Source organism: Alnus glutinosa, chromosome 2 (assembly GCF_958979055.1).
Source record: "Alnus glutinosa chromosome 2, dhAlnGlut1.1, whole genome shotgun sequence".
NCBI classification, from domain to species: domain Eukaryota; kingdom Viridiplantae; phylum Streptophyta; class Magnoliopsida; order Fagales; family Betulaceae; genus Alnus; species Alnus glutinosa.
Window position 1 is genome coordinate 682,615 of NC_084887.1, and position 15,428 is coordinate 698,042.

Here is a 15,428-nt window from a genome sequence, read left to right on the forward strand (position 1 = left end):
GTAGGGCTTCCAAGCTGCAACTGAAGCCCATTTCTACTGACTGCGAAAAATTGTAGTTTTTGCTAAGGTTATTGCGATTATTAGGGTTAAATATATTTTAGTCTCCCAAACTATCACTATTTCTTCGAATGGCCCTCAAAACTACCAATGCTTAGATTCTGGCCCCTCAAACTACTACTTTCTGATTTTTTGGCCTCATCCGTCTATTTATGCCGTCAATTCTAACAGAAATTGGCCAAAAACCAGAAAATACCCCTCCCTTAACTGTGAGAATTTCAAAGTGTAGGAGGGGTATTTTCGGATTTCTGTTTAAAATTGACGGCATAAATGGACGGATGGGGCTAAAAAATTAAAAAGTGGCAGTTTGGGGGGCCAGAATCTAAACATTGGTAATTTGGGGGGCCATTCGGAGAAATGGTGGTAGTTTGGGGGGCTAAAATATATTTATCTCAGATTATTAATTGTGATTATTATCCGTTATCTGCATATTAAGTATTGGGTTTTTATGGCCTATTTTAGTCTTTTTAAACCTTCTTTGAGTCTCTATTACGACATTTTTTAAATGATTTTGAAAATAATTTAGACTGATTTTTAGAGTTTAAGCTTGTTTTATTATTATTTTTTTTTTTAAAAGATCTTAATCTTTTGAAAATATATTTATTTCACATTACTTTTTTTTTTTTTTTTTTGTCAAAGTGTGACATGAGAAAGCAATACAGTCAATCAAATCAATCTAAACATAACATATACCTAGTCTAAAACGACGTCGTTTTAATGAATTTTATTATATATATGAAGGGTACGTCACATCCGTATATGCAAATAATGGATTTTGTTAACTTCATCAATAAACACATGCGTAGATAGCATATATGAACAATTAATATCCGTCCGCATATACCCTTACCTCTTACCAATAAATTTTCTGTTTACTTAAACCAAATAGTGGCTGTGTATCACTCAACGCCCACGACCACGTTGTGGGTCATTTTTTTCCCACTATATTTATTTCTTCCTCGATATTGACCAACTATAGCAAGCAAACATGCATGTCTCGCATTACTAGTTGTCACCCAGTCGTTATCTTTCCCAACAAGACAACAAAAATTCATTTACTGAATTTGGTCTTATCGCTTCACTTGTTTTGTTTATGAATAAATCTTCCGAACAAACGAAAAGTTTTTTGAGATATATTTCTTGAAAAGAACGCAGAGAGTATGGATGAATGATATTAAATAAATAAATTATAATTATATATACAACTTCTTAAGTCTTTTGACCAAGTCTCAAAAATCACAATTTCTTTATTCTTAAATTCAAATGGATAAATTTATTAATTATAATCTTTTTATCTTTCGGTTTAAAGTTAATTTTATATGGAGTTGTTATATATAGAAAAATTTCTAAGATTAAAATGGATTTTTTGACTTCCATTTTAATTAAAGAATGATTACAAAAGTAACCATTTACGTACACACTCCTTCCACTTGATTTGAGCCATCCGGGAGTTGCAGTTACCAGCTGACAAGCCAGCCGGATTGTGTGACTAGGGTTGGTACATTCGATATATTTTGAGGCTTAACGCGACAAGTTTAAGTGAGATATTTTTTTATTTTTATTTTTAAAATATTTATTTTAATATTAATATTTTATTTTATTTAAAAATTATTCTTCTCGCCTTTTGGAATGCAAAATTATTGATTAAGTTTATATATTCAAGTTTTTTTAACATTTAAGTTTCAATTGATAATATGACTTGTTGGCGTCAAAGGTCATGTGGTCTGATGCTCCAGAGTCAACTACTCAAGAACTGCTATCACCATCTCGAGAGGAGCTACAAAGGGCAGTACTACATTTACCTGAGTCTGTGGTTGATACGTCCCTTTGAGATGCCTCGACATGGGGTGAGAGAGAGAGACGTGGCTCTGTTGTAGCCATCGCAACTTGACCCATGCCTCCATTTGAGCCAGTAGTATCACGGCGTTTTCGGGCCTGAAGTTTATTCCACCAGTCGGGATACCCGTGTAATTTGAAGCAATTTTCGCGAGTATGTTTTAGATTACCACAGTGGGAACACTTGGTTCCATCAAAGAAGGCTCGCGGCTTAGAGGAGACACCAGTTTTCTCATTACTTAGAGAGAGAGATCTGGTAAAGGGCGAAGCACTCTGTCCAGGCTTGAAGCTTTTTGAGGCCATGACTGCTCCTGGACCCCCAGTGGAGTCGCAAGTGATCATAACTGCTTGCCGGACAGCTTCCCTGCAGACATGAGCGTACGCTTGTTCGATCGTAGGAAACGGGCGCATCTGTAGTATATCACCTCAATTTTTGTCAAGCCGATCATCGAGGCCATCCAAGAAGACATATACTCAGTCTTCTTGAAGCATGTCGTTGTAGTGCTGAATATCAGCCACGCATTCCATTGGGTTTGGGTGACGGAAATCAATCTCGCGCCATAGGCCCTGGAGGTCAGTAAAATATTTTTCAAGGGAACCACCCGCTTGTTTCAGACGGGTCACACGTCGTCGGAGGTCATATACCTGAGAGGTATCACTTCCATCAAAATAGGTAGTAGTAATGGAATCCCATACCAGTTTCGCAGTCGGAAATCTAATCAAGTTACCAATCAACGATGGGTCCATGGAGTTAATTAGCCATCCCTTGACAATGGCGTTATCCGTGCGCCACTTTCGAAAGGATGGATCTGTCTGTGGAGGTTGGTCGATGTCGCCGTTAATGTATCCCAATTTGTCCTTGCTAGAGATGTATATCTCAACAACTTGGGACCAAAGAGCATAGTTGGTGCCATCCAACTTAATGCCAATCGGAGTAGCGGTAGTGTCGGTGATCTGGGTCGGGGCCGAAGCTTTGGTCAAAACTTCGTTCATTCTGGTGGTCAACTCAATAAGAATAGATGTCGGCTGGGGTTCATTAGGTTGGCCAAGATTGGCCATGGTTGTAGGTGGAAGAGGTGAAGTGTGGTAGGGTTAGGGAAGAGAGGTGATAGGGCACAGGATTAGAACTTGCTCTGATACCATGTTCAAATTCATAGTAGCTTTTCTATTATTTCTCCACGTATCACATTTTACAAAGAATGACAATGTATAAATACAAGTAGGGGTGTGCATGGGGCGGGGCGGTGCGGGTTTCCGCCTTTTTTGGCCCCGCCCCGCACCTTTGCGGGTTGGAAATTTCCAACCCGCAAACCGCACTTGATAAAGACTAACCGTGCGGGGCGGATCACTGCGGGGTTGGTTCGCGCGGGGCGGGGATTGCGGGTATTGCGGGGCAGGGCAGGTATTTTAAGTGGCATTTACGTAATTTTGATTTTATTTTGTAAAAAATAAAAATTCAAAAAAATATTGGTTTTTTAAATAAAAAATTAAATTCATATTTCTATTCAAAAACATTTTCCATGAAATTAGCCTTTTAAACTAAAAGCCCTATTAATTATAAGATAAAATTCTAAGAAACATGATTTCTATTTTCTCCCATCAACAAAGCATAATTGAATAAATGTAAAGAATAAAAAGTTATAATATTTCATTATTCCATGTAATCAATTTTCTTGTCTTTTCCAAAAGTAATGAAAAGATTATTTCAAATAACAATACAATAAAAATGTGTACACTTTAACATCCCATGAAATTGAACCATAAAAATTGTATTTCTCACACAATGAAATTGAACCATAGAGCTAGTTTTTTTTTTTCTTCCCCTTTGTGCGGTGCGGGGCGGGGATCCCTGCCCCGCTCCGCATAAATTTCTCAAATTAAGATCCTAACCTGCAAAAAAATTCGAAAACCCGGTCCTTTGCGGGGCGGGGCGGGAATTGCGGGTTTTGCACACCCCTAAATACAAGAGAATCCTATCTATTTTAGGCTATTCTTGACTTTATGGCTATATTAATAACTAGTGGTCCCTTATTGTAGGGGTTGGCAACCGACCTACATGTCATACCCATATCCCTCTTGTGTCCCTCTAAAAATGAGGTGGCTTTTAAAATCACCATTGAGCTTGTGATTGATCAAAATTGAATTTTGATCACATGGTGATTTTAAAAGCCATCTCATTTTTAAAGAGACACAAGAGGGACATGAGTATGATGTTTAGAATTACTCCCTTCATAGTGATTGAATATCAAAGATCTTCCCATAATTTCCCTCATGACAATTAATGCCAATCTTTCCATAATCTCCCTTATGACAACTCACGCCAACAACATTTCACTTTCTTGTGACATTCTTAATCGATTAAAATCTTATCAATCTTCCCTAAGATTTTATCAATAAAATAAATTTAAAAAATAGAACAATAAAACCTACTTTCCTTCTTCTTTGCATTTAACTTTTTTTCCGGTTTTTTTTTTAAACGTTGGGGACTTGCATGTGTAGCATAATTTCAATCTTTTTAGCGTTTGAAATAAATAAACACATACAATACATATACATTTTTTTGTACACCCCATAAATAAATTATATATTATTTAATAATACTATAAAAATTTTAAGACTTATTTTGAGATCAAATGGAATATTATTAGAAAATTAAATGATATTAATGCCTTTTCAATTACTTATTACTCTATAATTAAGCCTTTACATATTTTTTTCCCTTAATTTTCTTGGAAGTTATATATTGGAATTAATGCAGTGCGTCGTCTATACTCTCTATATATATATGTATATACGAATTCCCGTGTGGCCGTGTCTTTACGAGCAGTCGAACAGAGGAAGACGACCCATTCAATTCAAATTCATAGTCCCAAAAAATTCAAGACTGCCCGCGTACACCGAAATACAAAGGTAATTTAAATGTCTGCCAAAGCCAACGAAATCGAGAAATCTGCGTGCTTGTGCTTGCAAATTCCTTCTTTATATATATATATATATATATATATATATCATGCAGAGGTTAAGAGTAGTTAAGCTGTTGCACCCACATGTTTTAGCTAATTACAACAGTACTTCTCCGGCATCTTCATTTGGAGCCCTCCCGATTCCAAACAGGCCTACTCTTGGTATATCATCCTCATCCTCATCCTCCCGCAGGTCTTCGAACATGTCACATGCATGTCTTTAATTAGGCGGTTGCATGTTTGCGCGCGTCGTTGACTTTTTTTTTTGCGTCGACTGGGTCGCCAGATCGATGTTAACGTTGCCGGCCAATTAATATTTTGTTTTCAAGATTTGGTGATATATATGAATATGAATCGATTATTTCTGTGTATGATTAATGGTATCTTTTTTAATCGTTCGATCAGGTGGCAGATTCCCTTTCTTTTTGATAAGAAACGTGTCGGTTCCAACAAGTTCCATATCAGCAAGGAAGCCTGTAATTATGGAGGAAAATAGAGTTCAACTTCTAAGCTCAGATGATGATCATTATGGAGGAGTTCTTGTAAACGTGAAGCATCCTATGGATTCTAACGCCTTTTCTACTTTGCTGAAAGCTTCAATACAACAATGGAAGCAACAGGTACGTCATATTAACCTATAAATATCAATTTTTATTCGCAAGATGAAATTATTAAAAAAAATGTTAAATTTACAACACCAACACAACAACCCCTCACATGAGGGTGGGCCCCACACACTGGAGCCCACCCTCATGTAAGGGGTTGTTGTGTGGTTGTTGTAATGGTGTTGTGTATGAATCAAACCCCAATTATTAATATAAAACAATTAAAATATCAACTTAAAAATTAAGGTAAATATTTAAATCACTGATTCAACGTGCAGTCTGAAATCAACTCCCCATTATTTAAAAATCCATTTTTGCACTTTAAAGTCTCGTTTGGTTCGCAGAATGAGTACTTCATTAGAAAAATAAATAGTTATTATTTGGAAGGAGGAAGAGTAGAATGAGATAATTATTTCAATTACTTAGTTTGGTAAAAACACATATATCACAATTGGAATTGATTTAAAATTATTAAAAAACCAACATAATTTTTTATTTTTCAAAAACAAAAAAAAACTCAAATCTTAAAAAAGAAAAAAAAAATGTTGGACCTTAGATCTGTGGATGGCCGGCCACAGATCTGATCTAAATTCTTTGTTTCTTTTTTTTTTTTTTTAAAAAAAAATAAAAAATATATATGGTTTAAGTTTTGTTTGAATTTTAATTAATTAATTATTATTATTATTTAAGTCTAGTTTGAAAAATTAAAGAAAAATATGGTTTTTATTTTATTTTATAAAAGGTTGTCTATTCTTTTAAGAATAGTTATTTCTCTAAAAAATTAGAGGAATAACTATTCATTTTCGTAAGGAAATAGTTATTTCTATGAAATAGCCCTACCAAATAAAAGAATAGTTATTTTAATGAAATAGTCATTCCATTCTAATGACTTTTTCTGTGAACCAAACGAGGCCTAAGTTTGTCGTAAATTTGAAATGAATAATGATTCAATGCCATCTAAATATACAACTTTTCACCACCTTGCCTATGTGGCAAGGTGGTCCCCCACTACTTTTTGAGTTTTTTTATTTTTTAAAAATAAATTAAAGTAGGGGACCACCTTGCCACATAGACAAGGTGGTGAAAAGTTGTATATTTAGGTGGTAGTGAATCACTAATCATTTGAAATTAGTCATTTCGTAATTTTTTCGTTCAATTTTTTTTAACTTTCATTAATGTCACGTCAGTTTTTTGGCCACATTTTCTTAAAATATTTTTTTTGTTATATTATAAATTAAAATAAATTTTAAAATTAAAATCTAAAAAAAAAAAAGTACTAGAAAAGATTTGAAAAAAATGTCCCCCAACCCCATTCCCCCGGGTACTCCCTTGGGTGGTTGAAATATTGTGTCTCGCCGGAAAAGTTTATCGAAGTACCTGAACAAATTCAGAGCAAGTTTGTGACGATTTTTTTTTTTAATTTTCCATGTTTGGAATCCCACTGTCAACGATTTTCGCGAACGCGTGAGTTGGTCTTCGTGCGCGTTTTCCCAATCCGATTTTAATGGGAAAAGAATGAGTGGCCATCGAAATATTTGTGTACTAGATCTTCGTGTTTGGGTCGAACCCCCCGAATTCGGCTGGAAAAGACAAAAGGCCAAGGTTTCTGGCCGCGGGTCAGCACGGTATGCAAAGTACGTATACAAATTTATCGGGAAAAGCGACCCAGTGGCGTTGTTGAAGGCCAAGACTCAAGAGCCCCTTCAGCATGTCGCTTAAACTCGGGTCGAACCTTCCAGAAGACGGAGGCTCCGATTGCTTGAGCACCGCCATGGAGTGAACCGTTGAGGACGTTCTGGAGGTTCTGCATCGCCGGCAGGAGCTGTTCCATGAGGCCTTGATCGCCGAAGGTCATGACCTCGTCGCCGACGGTGATGAGGATGATCTTGCTCACGGGTACAAGCGGAGTCAGGATTTTAGTTGAGGGGTCAATAATTGTTTTTTTCATTTTGATAAATGAAAAAAAAAAATTTAAAGTTAATCAAAAATAAATAAAAATATTAAAAAAATATAACTAACACAATAAATAAATAATTCAACAAAATTTACTTATCATTTAAAATATATAAATGTGAGGGGTCAATAATTGTTTTTTTCATTTTGATAAATGAAAAAAAAAATTAAAGTTAATCAAAAATAAATAAAAATATTAAAAAAATATAACTAACACAATAAATAAATAATTTAACAAAAATTACTTATCATTTAAAATATATCAATGTAACTTTATATATATATCATGACTCTCATTTAACCTATTATGAAGAAAGTAGGCTAAGCTAAAGGCCTAAAGCTTTTTATTTATTATTATTATTATTTTTAAAAAAAAAAATTAAGGTTAAATTGTTACTTTAGAGTTTTGACGTGTCTCATTACTTCATATGTTTCCTTTCAAAATCTTTTTTTTTTTTGGTTTGAAATCTTCCTTCTTCTTTTTTTATTCAGAAATTTTATTAAAAGAAAAGCTAATCTCATTACTTTAGAGTCTTATTCGTGTCATTCTTTCAAGTGTTCTACTTTAGACGTGTCCTCCCCACTTGCTGCAGCATTATTATATATATATATATATATATATTTTTATTTTTTTTTTCTCTTTTGATGAACAAAAAGTGTCATCTTCATCTTATTCAAGTTAGTGGCTGGTTTTAGGTTAAGAAATAAGTAAAAAAATGGTAGAAGACGGTGGTAACTAATGAAACTCAGTCCTCTTAAAAAAATATTTATCCCTGATGAGTTTTTAACAGGAGGCAACTGTGACTTTCGAAAACATAATTCTAAGAGTAAAAAAAAGTTTTGGGAGGTGAGGGGGGTAGTTGACCCCTCCCAAACCCCCTCCCTCCACCCCTAGGTAGAAGAGGATTACATTGGACTTGATCTAGTTCTTGGCAAAGCCCTTCTTTTTAAATATTTTTCTTTTTTAGATTTTATTTTTAAAATTTATTTTTTATATTTTGATTTGTATTTTTTTAAAAAAATAATAATAATAAAAAAAAGATACGTGGCAAATGGAAATGAATTTTCTACGTCACATTATCCTACATCAATTTTACACCAAGACATATAGGGTGTGGAACTCATGCATGTTAGTCCTCTATATTTGAGTCTCATATACAAGGGTCCCACACCCAATCTATCTTGGTGAATAATTGATGTAGGATAATGTAATGTAGGAATAACACATACCTGTGGCAAAAAGGTTGACATGGCACTAACTAAAGTAAAAAAATTGGACAAAAAAATCACGGAAAAACTGATTTCAAATCCGTGACAAAATTAAGGTGTAAAAATTAATTTTTAAACAAGGAAAATGTTAGATTTACAACATCAATACAACAACTGCACAATAACCCCTCACATGAGGGTGGACCCTACACACTGGGGTCCACCCTCATGTGAGGGGTTGTTGTGCAATTGTTGTAATGATGTAGTGTAAGAATCAAATCTCTTTAAACAATGATGGAATAATTTTAAATCGCATGTTGATTCAAAGATTTATTAGACACTTACCTTAAAAATTATGTTTGATTAAAATATACACATTAACTAATAATGATCATATATTTTCAAGTTGGGAGAGCTATAAAATAAATAACATCCAACAATACATTCAAACTTCCAATAAACATACCAGCTATTTTTATTTGTTTATTTGCAACCTTGAAAATATTCAAATATTTCTTATACTTTTATATAATTTGGGAAATTACGAAAAAGAGAAAAACGACAAAGATGAGCTACGGAGGATGAGAGTGTGTGAGAATATAAAGTTTTTGGAAGTGGGATTGGAATCTAGTACAATTTGGTTGTAGGGGTGTACAAGAAAGGCAGTTATTAACCGCTAACTGAAAACTGCAAATAATCGCAATTGGATAAGCGCATAGGCTGGTTACAGTTACCGGTTATAAGAATTGAGCAAAGCGGTTAATAACTGAGTAATAAAAACCGATTTTATAATTTTTGGTTATATATATATATATATATATATATATATATATATATATATATATATATAGTTGAAGGAAATACAACTAAAAGATTAAATCCTGAAAAGTTTTATTAGAACTATTTTGTTTTAAATAGCGCAATAAATTTAAATAATATTCAGATTCCACATCTAAACGAACCATTAATATATTCAATTTTTTGAGATGCAAAGCTACCTATCTTGCTACCATCCGTGATCCTTATTTTTCTTGCTTATAGGAATATAGATTGGATGTCAATGTCATTAATAGGTGCTTCTCTCAAAGACCAGTTGAAGAAATTTTATCTGTCATTATGGTGAATTATTATTATTATTATTATTATTATTATTATTATTATTATGTTTAGAAGAACATTTTCTTTATCATTATTAAGTAAAAGAGAAATGATTGTTGTACAACTCTTTATACAATTCTTGTACAACTTCAACAACTTTTTTTTTTTTCAAACTAACCATTGGATATGTTTTCTTACATGTGGTCATACATATCTAATGGTTAATTTTTTAAAAAAATTGTTGGAGTTATATAAGAGTTGTACAGAAATTATAAATGTATCATATCTCTAAGTAAAATAGGCATTAGGTTCTAGCATGAAATTCATTAAAATGGGCATTAATTAGGTCCTAGTATGCAATTCATTAAAATGGGCATTAATTAGGTCCTAGTATGCAATTCATTAAAATGGGCATTAATTAGGTCCTAGTATGCAATTCATTAAAATGGGCATTAGGTCCCAATGGTGAACATTGAAAATGGGCTTTATGACCTAGCATGCAATTCATTAAATACGTCAATTAAAAAATAATTAAAATAGTGAAACAATTTATGGCTTAAGAAAATGTGTCTTGGATTTTAATTAATTAGAAGAAGTCATACATTAATAACCGGCCTTTAATAACTGCATGTCTGTCTATTGTAGTTAATTGCTAATTGGCCTAGCGGCTGCGGTTATTTAAAAATAAATAATCATTTAAACTAGTTGTTCTTGCAGTTAAGAGGGAATAACAACAACCGCTTGTACAACTTTAATTGGCTGTCCATACTACTTGTTATATGAACAAACAATTGTGAGAGTGCCCTTGTGGGGTCCTCTTGCTCGATCAAGTGTTCGGACAACACGAGGCCTGCTCGAGTAGATAAACCTTATAAGGAACCCTCTCACAATTGCCCTGCTCAAAAGTTTTGGAGAACAGTAAAAGATAATTTACTCAGGCGTAAAAATGTAAATTATTTTATGCCTCGTGAAAATTACTTTTCTTGGTCAACGGAAAACATCTTTATGTTGATCAATATTTTACGCCAAGAGAAACACTAAAAAATAATAAAAACAGAAAATATTTTAATTTGGAAGTTGCTCCTACGTCTTATTTTGTTAAGAATTTGGAATATAATTTGCAGGGGAAGAGGGGTGTCTGGATCAAATTGCCCATCGAACAAGTAAATCTTGTTGAAGCTGCAGTTAAGGTAAACACATTTCCATGACTTAGACCAGATGCTGGGTTAGCTTCAGAAAAGCTTACTTGAATTTGAAACTGTACGTGTAGTTATTGGTGTGCAGTCTTTCCAAATCCCGCTTCATAATCTTGTTCTGCTAATTTTACAGGAAGGATTTCGGTATCACCATGCTGAAGCAGATTACTTAATGCTCGTGTATTGGATTCCTGAAACTACTGATACTCTTCCAGCAAATGCTTCACATCGAGTGGGTATTGGTGCTTTTGTCATGAACAGTCAGAGACAGGTATTTCCCACAGTTTTCGCACGTATTAAACCCACCAATTTGAGTATTCACTATGAAAGTTGTGAATTTCAACTATTGACTTTCCTTCATATCCCGAATGCCACCATCTTTATCACCATAACATGCTAATTGAAATGAATTTGTGCTGTATTTCTCACTGCATCAAAAAATGTACATCAAGTGTTCGATATTTATACACAGAGAAGACCTTTATAATATCCTGTTGTAATTGCATTGCTTTGTGGAGGAGCATCAGTATCGGAGGGTGAGTTAGAGATAACGGTTGAATCTTGATTGCTGGAGTTAGTGAGAATGGTCGAGGCGTGATTGCTCGAGGCATTCGCGCTAACAAGCATCAACATTTTCCGTGACACATTATACCGTTGCCGTCACCACATTTCTATCCCTAATAATGGTCAAAATATTAATTAATTTATTAAATTCACCTCTTCCTATCGGTTTAAACTTTTTTGAGATAAATGATTATTTAATACGGTATCCCAAAAATTTAAGCTAATATTTATAATCATTTAATTAATACTTTAGTACTCCCCCTCATGAGTGCATGGGACCCAACAATATGTAAACTATTTTAATTGAAATGATGAGTAAATGATGGAGACAAGGTTTTAATTCATGACATTTGCTCTGATACCATGTTAAATCATCACTTATCTTAAAATTTCAAGATGATAGGAAAATGTGAATTTAATTAAAACTTCAACAGTAATAACAATGCAATAGTACGTCACCACCATTATCATTGTGGCTGTCTCTACCAAATAATACTCTAATTCTTAATAAAATTCAAATTTTGATCATCATCAGTGTAGTTTGGCCCCCAAAGATAAATTTCTGGCTCTGTGGTCTTCTGGTTTGAAAAGTTGAAAGTAATCATGTTAAATATTGTAAGAAAAGTACACTCTATGGATCAAATGGTTGTTTTCATTTGTGTCTCAAGTACAATCTATGTACACTCATGGTCTTTTGGCTCTTTTTATTTTTTTGTGTGGAAAGTAAACCTGCTCCAGTGTATTTGGTTTGACAATTTCAATTTCTTTAATACCAGAAATGTGATGGCTTGTTATATCTGACTACTGAAATTGATGTTATCGTATGATAGGTGCTTGTAGTTATGGAGAATAGTGGCAGATTCAAAGGAACAGGTGTGTGGAAGTTCCCTACTGGGGTTGTTAATGAAGTGAGTACATTATGAGTGCGGTTCTTTATCCAATTCTTTAGAACATCTTAGGAAAGTGTTTCATCTTGAATTGAAATTTTGCATCCACAGGGTGAGGATATTTGTACAGCTGCAGTTAGGGAAGTCAAAGAAGAGACAGGAGTAAGTAAAAAGTGTGCAATTGGTTGACTCAAATGAATATGACATTTACATACATGTGGGTTTACGCATGCCAATGAAAATCTAAGACCATTCCTTATATTTTGTTTCAGATTGATACAGAATTCGTTGAAGTTTTAGCATTTAGGTACGAAATTTTCTAATTATCCCTCTCACAATGCATTTGCACATATTATTGTTTTAGATTAGTCAACAGAAAATCTTCCCCGTGAAAAGCTAGTCTTACTAATGTTGCATTCTGAAGATTTATAGCAACTTGTTACACTAAGCTACTGTTATTACATTGATAATTTTCAATATAATTTGCATGCTCCTCAATCTCCTTTTTTTTTTTTGGCCCTCATTACAGGGAAAGCCACGAGTCATTCTTTAGCAAATCAGATTTGTTATTTATTTGCATGTTGCAACCACGCTCCTTTGACATCCAGAAGCAGAATCAGGAGATTGAAGCAGCCCAGGTACTTTTTTTCTTCCCAATAACACTACAATGCTTGTTTTGCTTTCAGTAAAGTTACATCAACTTGGATTAGGGTTTTGACTTTTGAGTATAAAATTGCATTAGTTTTGTTAATCAAACAGATGTTGGGCAAGTCACACTGTGGAATTAGGCATAAAATGTTTCGAACTTTTGTCAATCGATCCTACTAGCTGCTACTACTCCTTGGAATAACTCTTCCAAAATCATATTAGGTGGGTGAAAGACCATGAGCCAAAGTAATCAGTTTGCAGTTCGTATTTGATGAAAGAAATGAATTTAAGGAACAGTCAGTTATGTCTAAAGAAATTGTGTCACAGTGTCCGTATTAAAGCATTTCAGTAACATGTTTTTCTTCCAGCATGTGCTGAAGTCAGGGTCTGGTTGATAAGTCCAATTGGGAACTTTTTAACCAGGACTTGTAAATTGATGCTTAGAACTTATATTGAAGTAATGGAAAAGTAGGGAAGCTTGACTCAAATAGGGCCTCCTAAATTACTGAAATATGAAACAAGGTTTCCTTATGTTCATTTTTTCTTTTTGTTTTCTCTAGTGGATGCCAGTTGAGGACTATGCAGCCCAACCTTTTATCCGAGAACACGAGCAATTCAATTATATTGCCAAGATATGCTTAGCAAAGTTAGATAAGGACTATGCTGGTTTTTCTCGAATATCTGCAGCTACAGCTTCTGGCAAAACAATCTCCCTGTACAGCAGCAATCTTGGCAATCAGCAGTAGAGAGGTTTGCACCACCATACTTCTGACAATCAGCAGTAGAAAGGCTGATGTAACACCATATAGCTGTGACAATGAGGCCTGTTATTCATCCAAAAATAAAAAATAAAAAAAATAAGGGCATACTGTACGTATCGAATGTTATACTTCGTCTAGATTTCTTTACCATATGATATGATTATTCCATAACTTGATCAGCACTGTCATGGCGTCGATCACAACTTGCATGACACGTACATGGAAAAGTTGACTACTGCTCCTTTGATTTGCATTATAACCCCTTGACAGACGCCAATTTAGCCGACTGCCGAGTTTTCTTTATTGGTCGTTCTTTCATCATTTGTCATTGTCCCACTTGGGTGATCATCGGCTCCTTCTATTTCTGTAATTCTTAATTTTCTGTCCTTTAGCCAATTCTCCGCTCATATTGGATAATTACGTGCAATAAAGTGGTTCATTATGTATCTCAATTTCAGATTTTTTGTAATCTTTTGCTTAAATTTCAAAGAATTCGGACGGACAATAAGATAAGTGAACTCCGCTCTCCTCTTCATTTCTTGTACAAATTTTACAAAATTCGGATAAAATATTCCCAAAAAAAAAAAAAAAAAACCTCGATCCACTGCCATTTAAGTCATGATCGATAAAAACGATCCGAAAATGGCAAACACATGAATTCTGTAAAGGCAATAAAAATAGGATTAGGGACGTAATTTATGTTTTGGACTCCATTATGGACCCAGTAGTGGGCAAGAAGTAGAAGCCACTAATGTATGATGTGCCGTGGCCACCGTAGGAAACAGTCTTTTTCGTTTCTTGTAGGCCAGCAAATTGCTGTGTTGACCGCTAGAAACTCAGAAACCACATAAATTGAAAATTTTGCCCAACCGGGAAGCAACGGGGTAGCCAAAAGTATCCTGATGTGTTTCCACTTTCCATAAAATATCACTTCATATAAATATCAGAATTTTTAATTTTAATTTTAATTTCTTATTCTTCTATTATCCTTTTATTTTAAATATCAATAATTAAATATATAAGATACACACATGAGTCTTATATAAGTCATACAGATTTAATAGTTACTTTTTAAAATAAAAGAATGAGAGAATAACCGAAATGTACTAATAACATGTCTCTTAAAATATTGTACACACATTCATCGATAATGTCACGAAACGAAGCTTCTTCCGGTTTCTATTGGGGTTACAATAGTTGATAATACTCTGTGTTTCCTCATGTGTACCATCAGACCATCGGACAATATGTAAATTATTTTAATTAAAATAAAAATTAAACTATAAAATTAAAGTTTGAACTTAAAATCCCAACCTTAATATCAATAATTAAACATATAAGATCCACACGTGGGTCCTTTATATGTCATACATATTTAATAATTAATTTTTAAAATAAAAAGATGAGATAATGACACAAATGTACTGATAACATGTCTCTAGAAATATTGTAAACATTCACCAAATGAAGCTTCTTCTAATTTTAGCTGGGCCGGGTTTCAATAATTAATAATACTTTGCGTTTCCTCGTGTACCATAAATGCATCATACAATATATAAATTATTTTAATTAAAATATGAAGTTAAAGTTTGAACTAAAAATCTCAACTTTCATATCATATTAAATTATTATTTATCTTAAAATTTTAAGT

General features: G+C 33.7%; 1 protein-coding gene across 2 annotated transcripts; it reads left to right on the forward strand.

Moving 5' to 3' along the window:
* Positions 1-4,686: 4,686 nt before the first annotated feature.
* On the forward strand, positions 4,687-14,229 carry LOC133860864 (nudix hydrolase 2-like). 2 transcript variants are annotated; one of them, XM_062296497.1, is made up of 9 exons: positions 4,687-4,803; positions 5,262-5,476; positions 10,846-10,911; positions 11,051-11,188; positions 12,312-12,389; positions 12,480-12,530; positions 12,641-12,675; positions 12,898-13,006; positions 13,577-14,229. In XM_062296497.1, exons 2-9 carry the CDS (start codon positions 5,339-5,341, stop codon positions 13,760-13,762), a joined length of 801 nt encoding a protein of 266 aa, XP_062152481.1. In that variant the 5' UTR covers positions 4,687-4,803; positions 5,262-5,338; the 3' UTR covers positions 13,763-14,229. The 2 variants fall into 2 exon arrangements, with proteins under 2 accessions (XP_062152481.1, XP_062152480.1); XM_062296496.1 differs by lacking the exon at positions 4,687-4,803 and adding an exon at positions 4,950-5,018.
* The last annotated feature ends 1,199 nt before the right edge of the window (positions 14,230-15,428 follow it).

Excerpts from the sequence above, each read along its gene's own strand:
- LOC133860864 (XM_062296497.1), top strand. The coding sequence starts at position 5,339 with ATGGAGGAAAATAGAGTTCAACTTCTAAGCTCAGATGATGATCATTAT. Across the intron at positions 11,189-12,311 it reads TCATGAACAGTCAGAGACAG|GTGCTTGTAGTTATGGAGAA; the intron begins GTATTTCCCACA and ends ATCGTATGATAG. Across the intron at positions 13,007-13,576 it reads AGGAGATTGAAGCAGCCCAG|TGGATGCCAGTTGAGGACTA; the intron begins GTACTTTTTTTC and ends TGTTTTCTCTAG.